The sequence below is a fragment of the Hydra vulgaris genome, chromosome 05 (genome assembly GCF_038396675.1).
Source record: "Hydra vulgaris chromosome 05, alternate assembly HydraT2T_AEP".
NCBI lineage: Eukaryota > Metazoa > Cnidaria > Hydrozoa > Anthoathecata > Hydridae > Hydra > Hydra vulgaris.
The window spans coordinates 29989590-30007064 of record NC_088924.1 but is presented as its reverse complement, the minus strand read 5'-3'; the positions used below and the strand labels follow the sequence as shown (position 1 = coordinate 30007064).

Sequence of the window (17475 nt, the reverse complement as noted above, 5' to 3'; positions counted from 1 at the left end):
TGGTCAAACATTATTGGCAAGAATTCATTTGGAGAGGTTAAAATAGCAATTTAAGTCATTTCAGGCAGTCATTGACCATTGGCCGGGCATTATTTTCTAGGCTGTATAAATATATTAGGGTGGCCCTTAAAAAACTTTTTTTTTAAATGTCTGCTCTCACCCTCTAAATGTGTTCTATATAATACTAATATTAAAAAATTTTTGAAAAAAAAAAAAATATTTAGGGGTATCCCAAGACCCTTAAACATCAGACAGGTTTTTATAATTATCAAAAAAACAGTTCTTCAAAAGTACATCATGTTGGGTCTCAAAAGAAGCGAAATTATATAAAAACTTCAAAAATTTATTATTTTAACAGGGAGCGACAAATTTTTTTTTTTAAATAAATGTTGACGTTCGTTTCTTTATTTTTTGACGAGCGTCTAATTTAAGAGAAATATCAAATAACAGGGCCAACAACACGGAGGGGGGGCACGTGCTCTCCCCCCTCATCCTCCCTCTCTTCTGCCTCACTTTTCTTCTAAAGACCCTTTATTTTTAATTCTTTTCATTTTTTTTTTAATTCAAATAATTTTTTATTCAATTATAAGAGAGTTTTATTCTCAAATAACTTTTATTCTAGTTAATAAGATATATTATAATAATATATATCAAAGATGCTTATTGAAATTAATGATAACTAATATGGAATAACCTTATGACTATCAACTGTTATCTATTAATACAAAATAGTGAATTTTTCTCAATTAAGTTTGTTATATTTATTTACTTATAAAAAAATGTATAAACTTGAAGAAATTTAAATAAAAGGGAACTAAAAGTAAAATAAAAGTTGTTTTGATTTCTTTTTTAAGACATCTAAAAATAATAATATAATGTTAAGTATTTAATAAGTTATTATATTAAGTTATTATTAAATACTTAATATGATATTATATTTATAATATTGAAAGTTTAATAATAAAATATCATATTATTAGTGTTGTTAAATGCACAGTAAAAAATGAAAACTATAATAAACATAATAGTTCTATATATTCTATTAAATTATATATATTTCTGAAAATCTTAAAAAAAATTTTCAAAACTTTAAAAAGGGCAAGCATTACTTTAATTTAACGATAATAAGAAAACTAAAAAAATGTATGCTTTTGAAGAAAGCAATGGTTTCTTTTAAAGTAATTGCAAATGCATTCATTTAAACTAAAATTTCTCATGCTTTTGTAAACGCATGTAAAAACTATACTAAAACATAATTATTTTCTTCGGTTGCGTACTTAATTGAATCAGTGAATGTTAAAAGGGCAGAAGTCCAATAATGTAAACTTTTGGGAAACTAAAAAAATCTGCATTTTCCCCTGTAGTAAATTTTTGTTAATGGTTCAATAATTTTTTTTGACGGTGAAAAACATTATCCTCTTCAAAAAAAATTATTAAACCATTAACAAAAATTTACTACGAAGAAAAATGCATTTTTTTTTTTAGCTTCTCGAAAGTTTACATAGTTGGATTTCCGCCCTTTTAACATTCACAGATTCACTTATTAAACTTAAAAGTAACGCTATTGAAGAAAGTATTGAAAATGCGTTTTAAATTTTTGTAACTTTTTGTTTTTTTTATAACAAGTATGTTTTTTTTATAATAAATAAAAAACTATCAATGGTATAATTATGTTTGCTTAAGTAAAAGTAAGGAAACATGGTGTTCATTTTTCTGTCTTTTTGTTGCGCCCTGTTTAAAAAAATTATTATTTTAGATTTCACTGCCTAGAATTTTTATTTTTAAACTAAAAACTAAAAATATGCATTTTTATTAAAATTTTTATTATAATTTTTTTTTCCTAATGTTTTTTATAAAATGATGATTATTTTTTGAGTTTTTATATAATTTTGCTTCTGTTGAGACCCAATATACTTTTGAAGAACTTTTTTTTTGATAATTATAAGGACCCGTCTGATGTTTAAGGCTATCCCTAAAAAAATTTTTTTTTTCAAAAGTTTGTAATTCTAGCATTATTTTATTATATAGAACAGAAGACTTTTGTTTGTTGTTTTAGGACTTAAGGGTGGTCCTTAAAACAACTTTTTTAAAAAAAAGTTTTTTTAAGGACCACCCTAATATATATATATATATATATATATATATATATATATATATATATATATATATATATATATATATATATATATATATATATATATATATATATATATATATATATATACATATATATATATACATATATATATATATATTATATAATTATATATATATATTTATATATATATATATATATATATATATATATAAATATAATTTTATTAGACAAACTATTTGATATCATAAAAGCTAATAATTCATTAATTGCAATTACTTTACTAATGGCAGGAAAAGCTACGTGAAAAATGAATGAATAAAAAGAAAAAGAAAAAAAGTAAAGTTCAGGAAGAGAGAAATGTCTTTAGTTACATTCAACAGTTTTAACTAATAATAAAATAAGAACTTCAATCTTTAAAGTTAACGATATTAAAGAAGAAAAATGATTTTATATCTCTGCTTATTAAAATCATTTTAAGAACTGCTAATGTTAATTAGTTAATATTAATGTTATTAACTAGCCTGCGCAACTACTATTTGCACTTATTAAGGAGGAGGAGGGGGGCGGGGGAATATAAAAAAAGGTGACATGAAAAAAATCTTTTAAAAAAGAATAGGTCCTAGGCAGTTAACATTTGGTAACTGCCAACAATGGATTCAATTTTACCAAGTCCAGTGTCCAAATTTTCCTAGGGAAGGTTAAACACCCCCTTGGAATGGCCCTACTAAGAAGTCAATTGTTTTATGAAACTCTACTATAAAAATTTAGCTTAAAGTTAAAACTCAAATTATTAATTTTTCAAAAATGATTTTTCAACTTAATGAAACTGAAAGGTTTTAAAGATTTATTCACTTAAAGATTGAAGTGCTTAACTTCACTTTTATCATGAAATGGTATCAATGTGTCCCCTTTTTTAAAATATTAATAACTTTTTAAATTAAAATCACAAAAATGACTAAACTTGACTTTATTTCATTCAACCAAACAAGATAGTTTCCATATTTGGTCATCAATTTTCATTTATCAAAACATTTTTATTACTTATCATAACATCATATTGTTATTTTAAACAAGAAATTATATTGACCTATTTTTATTGCTCTTGGCAATCAAAATTAAAATTACTGTCCAAGTTATGTTTAACGATTTAATAAGGGATTTTCCATAAATTATGCATTGTGTATGCAATTTCACTAATAAACAAAACAAAAAAGATCAAAGGTTTTCTCTCACAGAGCCTTAAGTTAAATAAAAAATTCAAAACATTGCTTTAAGTTTAATAAAAATTGTCGCATAAAAGAGCCTGAGATCTTCTGCTTCTGTTTTTTAAATAAATTCCGCGTTGCGTAATTTATGGACAATCCCTAACCAAGTAAAAACTGAGAAAAATGTGGGAAATGGTTTACACAACGGTTTCGAAAATCGTAGTTTTGAGAATAAATACAAATGTTTAGCTATTGTGCATGCATGTGTGTATTGATATACATATTAGGTGTGTATTGATTTATCTGCCAGGCCCCATTTAGCTCCAGGCCCTAGTGCTAGAGTACTAACTGCCCCTTCCCTTGTTAGGGCCATGTTTTTACTAAATATATATATTTTTAAGATTCCTATTGCAGAAAAAAAATGCACAAATGTGCAATTAGTAGTTATAAATTTCTCTGTTAATCATTCATTCATTTTTTGCATTTTGCAGCAAAAACTTACAAGAAAATGTATTAAAAGATTTAAAGAAAAAAAAAAGAAGACAAAGTACAGCTGAAAGGAAAAATGTTCTCCGTTAAATACATCAATTTTTACATATTATTATTAAAATAATGTAATGAATATTTTTATTATACTTATTAAATAATAAAAAAATAAGGACTTTCTTTATTTAAAAAAAAATATTTTCACCACCAGTATATATATATATATATATATATATATATATATATATATATATATATATATATATATATATATATATATATATATATATATATATATATATATATATACACACATATATATTTTATAAATATATATGTATGTATATATGGCAGTATTTAATAAATAGTAAGTTTTTGCATAAATTTATAATATATGAAGTATTATAATTTTTTTCAAACCCTTCTAAATCTTATAAATTTGCCAGGGCTGGGGCCGGGTTTGTAGAAAGTCTTTTTTTAACCAGGGCCGGGACTCCAGTCACTAGCACTAAATCTCCAAACATTGAGTATTCTTTTGTACCTCAGTTGATAAACAGTTATGAGGAATTGCAAGGAAAACTTGTGAAAGAAACAAAAGTAGTTGTTAATAAGTCAGGCTGGAGAGATGACATGAAATTTTTGCATCATAGAGCACTAGTATTCAAATTCTATGAAGAAAAAGGACAATTTCGACTTGTTAACTTTTAAAAAATTCCTAATATTAGTAATGCGCATTGGAATTCAAGAGCTGTCCTTGCCATTCTTGCTTTTGTTCTCATATCTAAAACCAGGACAACATTACAGAAAATCTGCAAATTTATTATATATGACTGGGTAAAGTATTGGTTTGCTGATTAATTTTACAACAAGATTAATTTTACAAGGTAGACTACAGTAACTTGTCATAAATACTGAAACCTTACAGGAAGGGGTTACAGATATTAGAGAAAAACTGGAAACAGTAACCATCAGCACTGAAGATACCAAGAAGCAACCAATGCATCCAAAGTTTTAATTGGATAAAATATCGTACTTTTTAGGCTTATTGTCAATGTGCATGAAATGACAGCATGAATTTTAGGCATAATTGAAATTTATTCCAGATTGTACACTACTCAACTTATTTTTCTGTGCAGTAGCAGTTGGTTGAGTTGTGTTTTGCAGTTAAAAGATTGAGAGATGGTTGTAACAGCAATATTTAAAATAATAAAATTTTCAAAATTGACTTTCCTCTCAGCTGTAGATCCTTATGATCTTAGAGAGTTGGATACATTGATTGGACCAGTAATCTAGTTTTGAATGCGTTATACTCAGGGTAACTTAGCTAATAATGTTCTGAAGATTTTCCATTGCATTTGGAATAGTTCGGGGATTTGAATGTGCTATTCCTTGACTGATTGGCTGTCAACAGTGCTGACACATTGGAGCACAACCACAAGACAGTATATTATACCTTAGCTGATCCTCAGTTTCAATTTTATAGAAACTTCAAAGCCCTTGTTTGTGAAAAGCCCATAACAACCTTTTTTCGGAGTTGTAAGAAACTTTGAAATTAAAATAATAAATAATATTGGGAAAAATCAAAAGCACCAATCAGAAAGATTCTTCACACTTTTTTTTTAATCTTAAGAAGCACTAGGTAATATTCTTCATTAGAGTTATAGTTCTCAGTGAATTACTCCCCAATTATTGCAAAAAAAATTTACAACAATTTAAGAATAATTCATAGAGAAGTTAGTTGATACCATATCTAATAAATCTTGACTAGTTGACACCATATCTGAACCTTTTTGAAAACACAACAAACATACTTTAGTACGATTTTCATTGTGTGATAGAGCTATCTTGAGGATTGTGATAAGTTTGATACCTAATATTTATCTGTTACTACAGTTTTGAATTCGTAATTTTGAAATCCTGAAAATCTAAAGGTTTTACAATTAGAAAAAGAAAAACAATTAGAAAAAAGTTAATAAACACTTGTAAACCAAGAAAACTAGTTTGCATTAAAGTTTTGAATAGAACCTTTATTGTGAAAACAAAGTTATCATTTCCAATTTCTGTTTTTTTTAATAATTTTTTTGGAAATAGTAAAATAGACAAAATATAAATTCCATGAATTTTTATCAAGCCTTGAGTTTGAATAAAACTTTTTTTTTTAATTTTTTTTTTATAATTCACCTCCCCAAGGCCGAGAAGGCCACTACAGATGAGGAGACTACTTGTGGTTATAACCCTCTCTCAACTCTTTAACTCCGAAACACGAACCTTGACGAACAAAGCCGCTGCACAGAGAAACTAGTTGAGCGTGGTACTACCAGGGACGTGGCGGGAATTAAACTTGGAACCTCTCGCTTATGAAGCGAACGCTCTACCACTACATAGGGCTACCATAGTCCTGATTTTCATCAGGACTGTCCTGATTTGAAGGGTTTGTCCTGACTGTCCTGATCAGGTGCCAAAATGTCCTGATTTTAAAAAACCATAACAAAAAAGAAAAAAATATCATTTTGACAAAAACTACAAAATAAAGCAAAGAGAAAAATGTTGACTTGGCAACTCTAACTTCTTTATTCAATTTTTACTATTTTCTTGCAAATTTAGGCAGTGCTGGCAGAAATGGCAGTGGTAGCAAACATGATAAGGCATGGTCAGCTTCAGACATTCAACAAAACAATTCTGAGAATTGAAAAAACAAGAGCAAGTGCATGTGATATTGTAAATGAGATAAAAGTATTGCAGAATAATCTGAAGGAGAGATTTGAGAATAAGTTTATTCCACTGGAAGCTAAAAAGATACTTGCAAAACTATTTGAAGACGGAATTATTGATGAAATTGCTGTCAAAAAAGAATTTACTGGTTTTTACGAGAGATTTCTTTCTTATATTGACCTTTGGAAAGATAGCTTTGCTGATGCTGAAAAGTTCATGTGGATTCAAAACAGTGCAATATCATTTCCAGAGTTGGAAGAAGCTGCAGAAAGAATTAACTGAAAAATTAAACGTACAGCAGTAAATACTGATGAACTATTTGATGAAGTTGTTTTGGTCAAGGCATACTTGTCAACTAATTCTGAAATCTGATGATATGAGTTGTGAAGAAAAATGGGTCCCGATGATGAAACATTTTGGAGAAAAGGGCATTTCAGTAGCAAATTTTTCACTGGTGTTGGAATACATTTTCAGTCTTCCTGGAACTTCAGCTGCTGTGGAAAGGGTGTTTTCAATGATGAACAATATTTGGTCTCCTGAAAGAGGTTCTTTGCTAGTTTCTACTGTGAAAAGTTTGTTTTTTTATATATTAAATATTGATCTCAATTGCTCACAGTTCTATGAAAAGATAAAAAATGACCAGTTGTTCCTGAAAAAAGTACACTCTAGTGAAAAATATGACTGGTTTAGAAGCAAAGAAAAGAAATAATTCTTGTAGTCATTACAAAAATGTAAAATAAAGCTGGTTTTTAATGTTGTATTTTTTGTCATTTTCACTTTTAGTGTGACGAGCTTTTGTCCTGATTTAGACTTTCTGCTTATTTATATTTGTCCTGATTTGACAGGTTAAAAAAGACATGATGTCCTGATTTTTCCAAAATTTCATATGGTAGCCCTACCACTACACCACTACCGCATTTCATTATCACCGCAACTTCATAAATAAATCTCATTTAAGTTAGTGTTGAAAAACGTAATTAATTTTTGCAAAGTTTTGCGAATGGTTTAGAATTTTTGAAAATAGAATAAATTACCAATTTCTGGGTTTTTAGAATTTTATTCAAAATACTCAAGTGGCTAAAACTTTTTGGAATGTTTTTGGAAAGTCATGTCCATATAAAAACCAAAAAACTACGAAAATTTTTAGAGGAATATGTTTTTTACTCTATTAGTAAATTCATGCGTTCTGTCTATTGTTGCTTAAACTTAAAGCATTAGGTTCACTTTTTTTAAGCGAAATATCAAATTAACATTAAGTATCATATTATCATATTAAATATCATATTTAATATATTAGTTTCAAGGTGTAAGTTTCACTATGGTTTAAGCAAGTGGTGTAAGTTTCACTATGGTGTAAGCAAGTGGTGTAAGTTTAGAAGGTTACACATAGTTATCTTTTTATCTGATTTTTGTTTGATGATTGGTTTGTATTAGTGAAATTATGTTAAAGTTTAAATCAGCAGTATTTTTATCTCATTGATTGTAAACCAATGTTTTAACAAGTCTATATATAATATATTTCGTCCACCAAAGAAATTTTTTTTAAAACAAAAACATAAAAATTGAAAATTTAAAGGCAATTACAATATACGCATAAAGTAATTGTAATCATTACAGGAATTAATTTTAATTATTTAAATGATGTTTATGAAGTTCATTTGATAACAAAATTAAAGCAATAAAATAGTTAAATTTTATTATAGTTAACAATAATAAATAGAATAATTGATTATAAATGGAATACTTTTGACTTTTTTGATTTAAGTTGATCATTGGTAATTTTCAATTTTTGAAATAAGGAAAAAAAATTATCAACATCTGTCCGCGCATACTTCGGTTGAGGGGTTAAGCCAATTTTTGTATGAGTTGGTGAGTAATTGCATAATTTTTGTATGAGTTGGCATCTTTCTAGGTTTACGTATGAATCATGGCAAGTTTTTTGCTATTTAGTAACAGTATACAAAAACAAATGAAAGATTTATAAAGGTAGAGAATGGAATCTAGAGAAAGAAAATGGTTCGCACAATAAAGAAAGGCAACTTTAGCTGATCCTAACTTTGATATATGTAGATATATGTTTTTCGATAAATTTATAATAGATATATGTTTTTCATGACAGATAGTGAAAAATAGTTAGAGATGTAAAATAAAAGATAAAAACAAATTTTTTCCTTTATATTTAGTACTAGAATCTAAATATGAGATCAAAGTAATAAAATGACTTTAGTAAAAGTTCACTTTGTGTTAATTACTTGTTTCATAAGTTCATTAGAATTGTTTAATAGAATTACTTTTTCATAGAGAAATATTTATAAATAACTTTATTAAATACTTTACAACTGGAAGAACTTTTATATAATGGTTGTTAAATTGTCAAAACCAGGACATATGAGACATTCTTATATGTTAAACAATCTTAAAAATATTAAAATATAATATAAAAATATTTCGGCTAGCTAATTTTATAGAAAAATATACACATGTACAGTTGATAGAAAAATAAACACATGTACAGATATGTTTATAGAAAAATATACATGTTTAAAGATATTTTTTAAGAAAATATAAACATGTAAAGATATATTAATTGGTTTTATAACAAATTTTTGATGTGGATAGTTTTCCATTACAACACATTACACAATTTTAGTAAAGAGTTGAAAAATGTGTTTTAATTAAGCAAATGACATAATATTTAATACAATAGAATCTGTATATATTTGACTATAAATATAGTTTTGACTATTTTGAATACTTCTAAAACTTTCTATTAAAGTTGAAAATTGTGCTTCCTACAGCTCCTTAAGTCCCCAATATAAATGTTTTTAATTTTATTGTTGTAGTCATGCTTGATTTGTTTTAATCTTTTTAATTTTTGTAGTTGTGGATTTCTACAATCGAATTAATCTTATCTATGGAACAATATCTGATGTATGTACAGAAGCAAGCTGTCCAGTCATGTCTGGTGGTCCAAAGTTTGTTGTTTCAATGATTTCTTTCTAAATTTGTTCAAATGCTTTATTTTTCTAAGAACTTTTGGGCTCCGTTTGAAAAAAATCAGAACTTTTAGAGTCTTATTTTGGTACCTGAATAGGTAATAGACTATGGGTTCTACTGCAAAAATGATAAACACAGTTTGTCATTTTTGAACCAGTTTTAAACCTGATTCAAAAATTATCAACTCCAAAAGTATAAAGTGTTCCTTTTTTTCACATGGAGTTAAGAAGCTGAAAAACATTCTGTAATTCTGGAAATAAAATAGGTCCTATTTTAATCTGCACTAAAATATTGTAGTTAAATATTTCAGTATTTTACACCATAACTCCAAACCTTCTGGAGTTTCCTTGTGACTGGTTCTTTGGTGTTTTATGTTTAATAATTAAGTTAAAATTTTACTTTTTGCAAGTTTTCAAAATTGTTTCAGATATGAATATTATTGGGCAGATGGAGAAAAGTACAAAAAACCAACAGCACTGTCTGCTCCAATGTATATATCAACACTCATGGATTGGGTTGATCATCAAGTAAATGATGAGAATATCTTTCCTCCTAACTCTGGTATGGTTTTTATATTTTCTCGACTAACTATGGTATTGTTTTTATACACTAAAATTATTTGGGATTAGGAAAATAACGTTTATATCTAAAGTTGCAAATAAGCTATTTTTATTTATTAATAGTAGACTTGATGTTATTAATTATGTTAATTATTCAAATAAGTTTATCTGACATTTTATTCATATTATTGTATTTTAAATCTTTGAAAAATGATACTAATTTTTTTTTTTCTAAATGACACTTTTTTTTTTTTGCAAAAAATAAAGAAACTTTGAGTATAATAAGGTTCTATCTGTGAAAATAGGTTCTATTTGGAAAAATTTCAGCTGTAATTATTTTAGTCTTTTGCTGACAAAATTTTTAAAGTAATTTTTTTCAAGCTTAAAATTTTAAAAAAATTGATAATATAATATTAAATATTAAAATCTCAAGTTCTACCAACCAAGAATTGTTTTATAATCAAAATTAGGGCTTGGCAAAAACCGGAAAATTTCAAAAAAAACTGTTTTCGGTTTTTTTAAATTGGTAACCGGTTTCAAACCAGTTTTTTGTTACAAAATCAAATTTTAATTATTGCTGTATAAATCCAATGTAACCTACAAAATTGATATACTGGAATTAGATCTGTAAACTAAAGAAAAGCTTTTCATACTTAAGCTAAAAAATTTTTTTTTTCATTAATTATTAAACATTAATTTTTATCAATGTATAGTAACATTTATATCTTTTTTTAATAATTATTAATTTTGTTTGAGTCTAATGAACTTGGATCATTTTTTCTTTTAAACCTTAACCGCGCTATTTTTGTAACTAGAAGAGAAAAATTATATGAGTCTTGAAATTAACTTTAAACAGTCCCTAAAAAGCAAACAAACAAACATATTTAAAAAAAAAAAATTTTTTGGGGGGGGGGGCGAAAATTTGGGTGCGTGACTTCTTCGTCACAGTGAGCAGAAAAGGAAAAAAATATATAAAAATTTGGAAAATAAAAAATTAGTAAATTCATATATTTTTATTGACGCTAGTTTTTTTTTGTTTTTTTGTTTTTTTGTTATTCACCTCCTCAAGGCCTAGAAGGCCACTACAGATGAGGAGGCTACTTAATAGTGGTTATAACCCTCTCTCAACTCTATAACTCCAAAACACTAACCTTGACGAACAAGGCCTCTGCACGGAGAAACAAGTTGCAGTAATTAGGCATTTATTCAGTTATAAAAACTAAATTATGCAAAACATCATAATTGGTCCTGAAAATTAAATTTATTTGTAACAAAATTGCAAAAAAAATTTGAACAACAATTCATATTGACTAGATAAATAATAAAAAAAATATTGATTCCTTCAAGCACTCGTGATATTTGAACTAGCTCAAACTGTCTAGTAACAAAAACCGTATATATTGACTAGGTAAATTATAATACTGTAATTTGAAATCCTTTTTCTAAAACAAGCTTTTTATAGGTCTGTTTTATAAAAATATTTATAATACATTAGGTTATACTCCATGAAATTTCTTGAAACAGTTAGATGTCGAATTAAGACAAAGATGAGCATCGCACTTAGTGCACTTGATTACTGGCGCTGCCTTACAACTTGGAAATCTGCATCTCCCTCTTGTTGTTACAATTGGCCAATGACCAAATTGATCATTTCAAATAGGTTTAGGGGGAATTTTAGTTGCAGCTCCTCCACCTCCCTTTGAAACCTTTGCTCTCTGAAGCTCATCAACATCAATTATTGGTCTACCTCGCTTGGTTGGAACTTTGTTTTCACGAGTAAGACACAGGGCTATTTGATATTTAAATGTTTTTTTTTATAATCTTTCTAGGATTCGTTATTCCGCTAAGTCTTGCGTCTCGCCTGTATGTGTTCCGTGCTTGAACGACTATGGTGTCAAGTAAATGAAAAATTATCAGATGATACCATTTCTTTGATTGTACTGGATTTCTATAAAGGGCAATGAGCATGTCTAGCAGGTCCACCCCTCCCATACACTTGTTGTAAAGTTTCACAACATCCGGACAATCAACATCAATTCTTCTTTTAGTCACTCTCTCATAACGACTTATTTTGCCAAGGGGTGCTATACCAGCATAAGTAGAAACTAACATTACCCCACGGTTATCATACCACTTTATTGCTCGCACCTCAACATCATTGAAGAGAGTTGTATGAATAACAGACGCACCTCTCCCTTTCTTTTTGAGTTCCTTATCATTTGATACATTGCAACTAGGTAATCTATTCAACCGAGCTGTGCCAACATAATAAATACCTTCTTTTTCACAAATTGATACAAGATTCATACCTGTGAACCAATTGTCACAATATATTTTGTGTCCTACATTCCTAGGATTGTTTTGAAGAAGTCTCAGTACAATATTTCCTGATGACATAATATCAGGTTGACCAGGACAAGTTTGTATAGCCCCATCATAAATCTCAAAATTATTGATTAGTCCATGTACCCCGCATAACACAAGTATTTTATAGCCCCACTTCTTGGGCTTCTTTTGATTATACTGTTTGAGCCCCGATTTACCTTTGCAAGGCACAATTTGTTCATTTCATGACATAGTATCCATAGTATGCCATAGTATCCCTAACTTGTTTGCCTAAAAATAAAAGAAAATTGTACTTTTATAGAAGACTATTCTAATAATTTAAAGGATAGTTATACATACGCAGGTTGCCTACGTTTATAGTCAGTACTTTTAGAAAATATTGAAAATAAATCGATATAGAAAAAAATGTTGGGAATATATTTATTATTACTATATAATAATCTTCAATAGTATATAATAATATGCAAAACCTGCAAAGTTAGCCTATTTAGTTACACAGTATATTGTATGAAAATATTGATCCATCAATCTTTACCATCTTCAAAAAATTCAATGACATTACATAAATAAATCCTATAAAGGGGGGAAGAGAAGCAAAGGAAAAAAAACTGTCAAAAACATAAATACACTAATCGTATAATCCCTACAATATTTAAAAATGCGGTATTGTAGTTTTTACAGCAGCCATTCCATGGTAATTGATATAACTACAGCTATGAAAATAGGAACCAAATTTTCTATAAAAAGTACCTTTTTTTACCACCTCAAAGAATTCGTCATGAATGCATTTTTAGTCATTGTGTTCATGAAAATAAAATAAACTTTTTTTTTAACCATTATACTCTACGAGCAGTACATAAAAAGATATAATTATATCTAACACTTACCTCTAAAATTTTGGCTTCCAAGCAGTCACAAACAAAGGATAAACACACAAAACACTTTAATTGTTCACGCCTCACTGATGATGACAGCTCAAGTATGCATTTCTCATTATAATTGGCTACCCAGCATCACATGTTTTCTCTAAAGCCAATGATATACGTGGGCGTTAACAAATTCAACCAATCACATCATTTCCCAGCTTTACCGGGAAAAAACCAGTGCGCTACGATATCAAAGCACGTTTAGGGTTAAGCCTCTTTATTCCTTTCCAATCTTTTTTTTTTTTTTGTGGCAACTCAATAACCTATTTTATATTTTTTTGCTATTTATAGCTGAATATGCTATTTGTTAACTAAAAATTATGTATGTGATCTGTTTACAAAAGTTCAATATAAAAATATACTGCGATTTACAATACTTAAAGTAATACCAAAGTCATAATTACAAAAACGAGTTTGTTGACAAAAAGTTGTTTAATTATTTTTTTTTTTTTTCCTGTTCAAAATGTCGCGATACACAGTAATATTAGTCATGATTGATAATAACATAAAAGACTTGAAAAAAATATATACAATTCAGCGTGCTAACATTATAAAGCTAGGATTGTAAAAGAAGATCATAGGGGAGAGTGGGGAGAAGTGGGATGCGGAAGAAGTGGGACAGCCTGAAATTTCTAATTAAGAGTGGTGCCTAAATACTGTTATTTAAATCAATTAAATTTCTTCCCCTCTATTTAGCAGAAATTGCTTTGTTTTGAAATGTACCTTAAAAAAGTGTTTACATTGGGGTGAAATGGGAAAGAAAAAAGAAATATTTATGCCTCGCTTCTTCCTGTTGCCATTTGATTATTTTGATTAGGTAATTTTATGATTTTATCATTCTCTATTTAATAACTTGTGTTAAAATGTTGTTTTAAATTTATTTGTCCCACTTATATACTTAGTTATAATTGTCTGAAAACCTAATGGGGTTGAATTGTTGCGTAAAAAAAGGTTTATTCTTAAAAACTTGTTTGGTTCAGTTTATACATCAAATAAAAAAGATATTGTAATATTGCAATTACCTTAAAAAAAATTTATGTGTCCCACTTCTCCCCACTCTCCCCTAAGGACATTATCATCAGAACCTTAAAAGTAAACATATTTTTTTGTAATAAATAGATATATTAAAGATTTAACATAATGCAAAGATACATCATACTAACATTTTAATATATAATATGCTTAAGATTTAACAAATACATTTTACATACCTTTTTAGTAGAATTTTAGAATGTTGTCTATAGAGAGAATTTTCTTAATTTACTTCTTAGCTTGTCAAAACAAAAAATTTTCAAACTATTTATTTATTCAATAATGTATAATTAATAAAGATTCAAGTTCATAAACAATAATGCAAACAAAAAAGCAAGAGTGGACAGATTTCTGACTTTTTAGATTTATCAAAGCTAAAACAGGAAATAAAAAATAGTTTTAATTATAATTATTAAGAGAAAAATATGTAACGCAGTTACATTAAATAATGACAATACATAACAATAACAATATTAAACCTCAGTGCAAATGAGAAACATATTCTAAAAAAACAGGATGACAGTGATGTTAACAAGAACATTTATAACAGAACATCAATGCTAAGGTTGAGGATTTTGGTTTTTGTGTCAACAACTTTTAAATCAAGGTCAGGAATTTTTAAAAGGATACAAAAACTAAGCTCGAAATAAGTTTAATTTAAAAACTTCTTATTTTAATAATATTAATTGTTTATTAACAGTTAATCATAACAAACTTTTTGCTGTAATTCAGAAAATCTTTTTAACTGAGCTTAAGTAGATATGCTGTTTTAAAGTAGTTAGGTAATTTATCAGAGTATTTTTTAATTGCTGGATAATCTGTCAGATTATTACTAAGTAGCTATGTAATCTATCATACTATTATTAAGTAGCTAGGTAATCTATCAGACTATTATTAAGTAGCTAGGTAATCTATCAGACTATTATTAAGTAAATAGCTATCTTTTATTATGTAAATATCTATATTTTATTAATATGTAAATAGCTATCTTCTATTATGTAAATATTATATTTAACTTTGTAAATAGCTATATTTTATTATGTAAATGTTATATTTAACTATGTAAATAGCTATATTTTATTATGTAAATATTATATTTAACTATGTAAATAGCTATATTTTATTATGTAAATATTATATTTAACTATGTAAATAGCTATATTTTATTATGTAAATATTATATTTAACTATGTAAATAGCTATATTTTATTATGTAAATATTATATTTAACTATGTAAATAGCTATATTTTATATGTAAATATTATATTTAACTATGTAAATAGCTATATTTTATTATGTAGATATTATATTTAACTATGTAAATAGCTATATTTTATTAAGTAGCTATGTAAATAGTCTATCAGGCTATTTGATAAATTTGATTTTGTTTTAGATTGCTTTATTTTAGTACCAAACATGCATGCAAGAAAAGTTATTACTTGATAAATAGAAGTAATTTAATAAAATCACAAAATACATAAGAAAAACTAGATAAATCTAGATAAAGAACAATCTTTAAACATTTATTAAACTTTAAAAAAAAAATTGTAAGTTAATAAGAGTTGTTAATTCATATATTGTATTTAGATGATCCTTTTCCAAAAAACTTCTTAAGTATAGTGAAAAACATATTAAAAAGATTGTTTCGCGTCTTTGTCCATGTTTATATTCATCACTTTGAAAAGATTGTCTCGTTAGGTGCAGTAAGTTGATTTTGTGTTCAGTAGTTGCTCAAAATTAACGAATGTTCTAGTTTATTTTATTCCAGAAATTTGTGTTTTTATTGAATAAAATGAGTTATTCCTCTGTTTTTGTAGGAAGCTCATATCAACCAATGCTACAAGCACTTCTATCATTTTGTAACTGAATTTGATCTCATCGAAAAACGTGAATTAAATCCTTTAGTACGTACTTTTAATTACCAGTTTTATTACGTTTAATTACCAGTTTTATTAATTTTAAGGTTTTTTCATTATTTACTTTTGTGATTTGTTGTTATGATTCTGTCGTTATTATTAATTTTTTTTTTGTCGTCATTTTTAGCGTTACTTTTTTTTTTTTTGTTGTTGTTGTTTATAGGGTTTTTCTTTTTTTGTTTTGTTTTGTTTTTGTCATTGTAATTTAGAAATATTTCTTTTTATTGACGTGTCTTTATGATTTGATCGTTTAGAAAGATATGACGATGCAGCTATGTGGATGACGTTTTTTAAATAATTTTGTTTCAAGAATACATAAAATGTTTTTCATAACCTTTTGTTGACCAGTATTGCTTTAATAGCAACATATACATGGATCCAAGAAAAAAGTATTTGAATTTTCGTTGAATTTTTTTTTCCAGCATTTTATTGATTCGATGTACAATTAAGCACGAATGCTTGACTGTTTAAAAAATAATATATATAATGCAGATTCGTGAATATTGAATAGTAAATATCGTTTTGAATTTATGACAAATAAAATTATTGTGGTTTACGTTCTGTAGATTATTTTACTTTCTGTAAATTATTTATTTCCTTTTATATTTTGTATCCTTAATTTTATATTTAATTTACGCAATTTTTAATTATTATTATTTTTTAATTAAATGTTTCATATTTTAACTTGTTAAAAAACAAAAAGCAGTGTAAAATGTGTAACCAGCAATAGAGTTTGAGTAAAACTGGTTTTATTTTTATCAGAATTACATTTAAATGGTTACATTTAATCCAAATTAAGTGCGGATAATAATGTAATTATTCTATTCCTAATTTCTGAAAATCGACAGTTAAAACATATTACTATACAAAATGTATCTGTTTAAATTAAATTTGTTTATTGTATTTAGTGAATCTTTGATTTGATTGCGATTTTGATGTCTGATTGGTTTGAAAATTGACTGAATGCATTTGATTTTTTGAAGATTAATTATATACTTGCCTATATGAAGAAATTCAGGTGAAGAAATTAAGGTTTTAGATATAAATGTCCTGTTAAATTTAAACTTCCCCTTTAAATTTTTTAATTTAAAGAGGGAATTTAAAAATTGGTAAAAAATTAAAAAAATAGTTGAGAAATTTCGCTTTTTAACAATTTATTTTTACAAACTTTAAAATGGTGTCGATTAGCTATATAA

The 17475-nt window shown here is 26.7% G+C and overlaps 1 protein-coding gene across 2 annotated transcripts in view; it reads left to right on the top strand.

The window, feature by feature from the left end:
* Positions 1–16948, top strand: part of LOC136071947 (MOB kinase activator 3A-like) — a 47283-nt gene extending 30335 nt beyond the window's left edge. For both annotated transcript variants that reach the window (XM_065797869.1, XM_065797870.1), the window contains exons 5-9: positions 9383–9476; positions 9926–10059; positions 15951–16066; positions 16181–16267; positions 16534–16948. In XM_065797869.1, coding sequence (XP_065653941.1) covers positions 9383–9476; positions 9926–10059; positions 15951–16066; positions 16181–16267; positions 16534–16563 — 461 coding nt within the window. In that variant the 3' untranslated portion in view covers positions 16564–16948. The remainder of the gene's footprint in view (positions 1–9382; positions 9477–9925; positions 10060–15950; positions 16067–16180; positions 16268–16533) is intronic.
* The last annotated feature ends 527 nt before the right edge of the window (positions 16949–17475 follow it).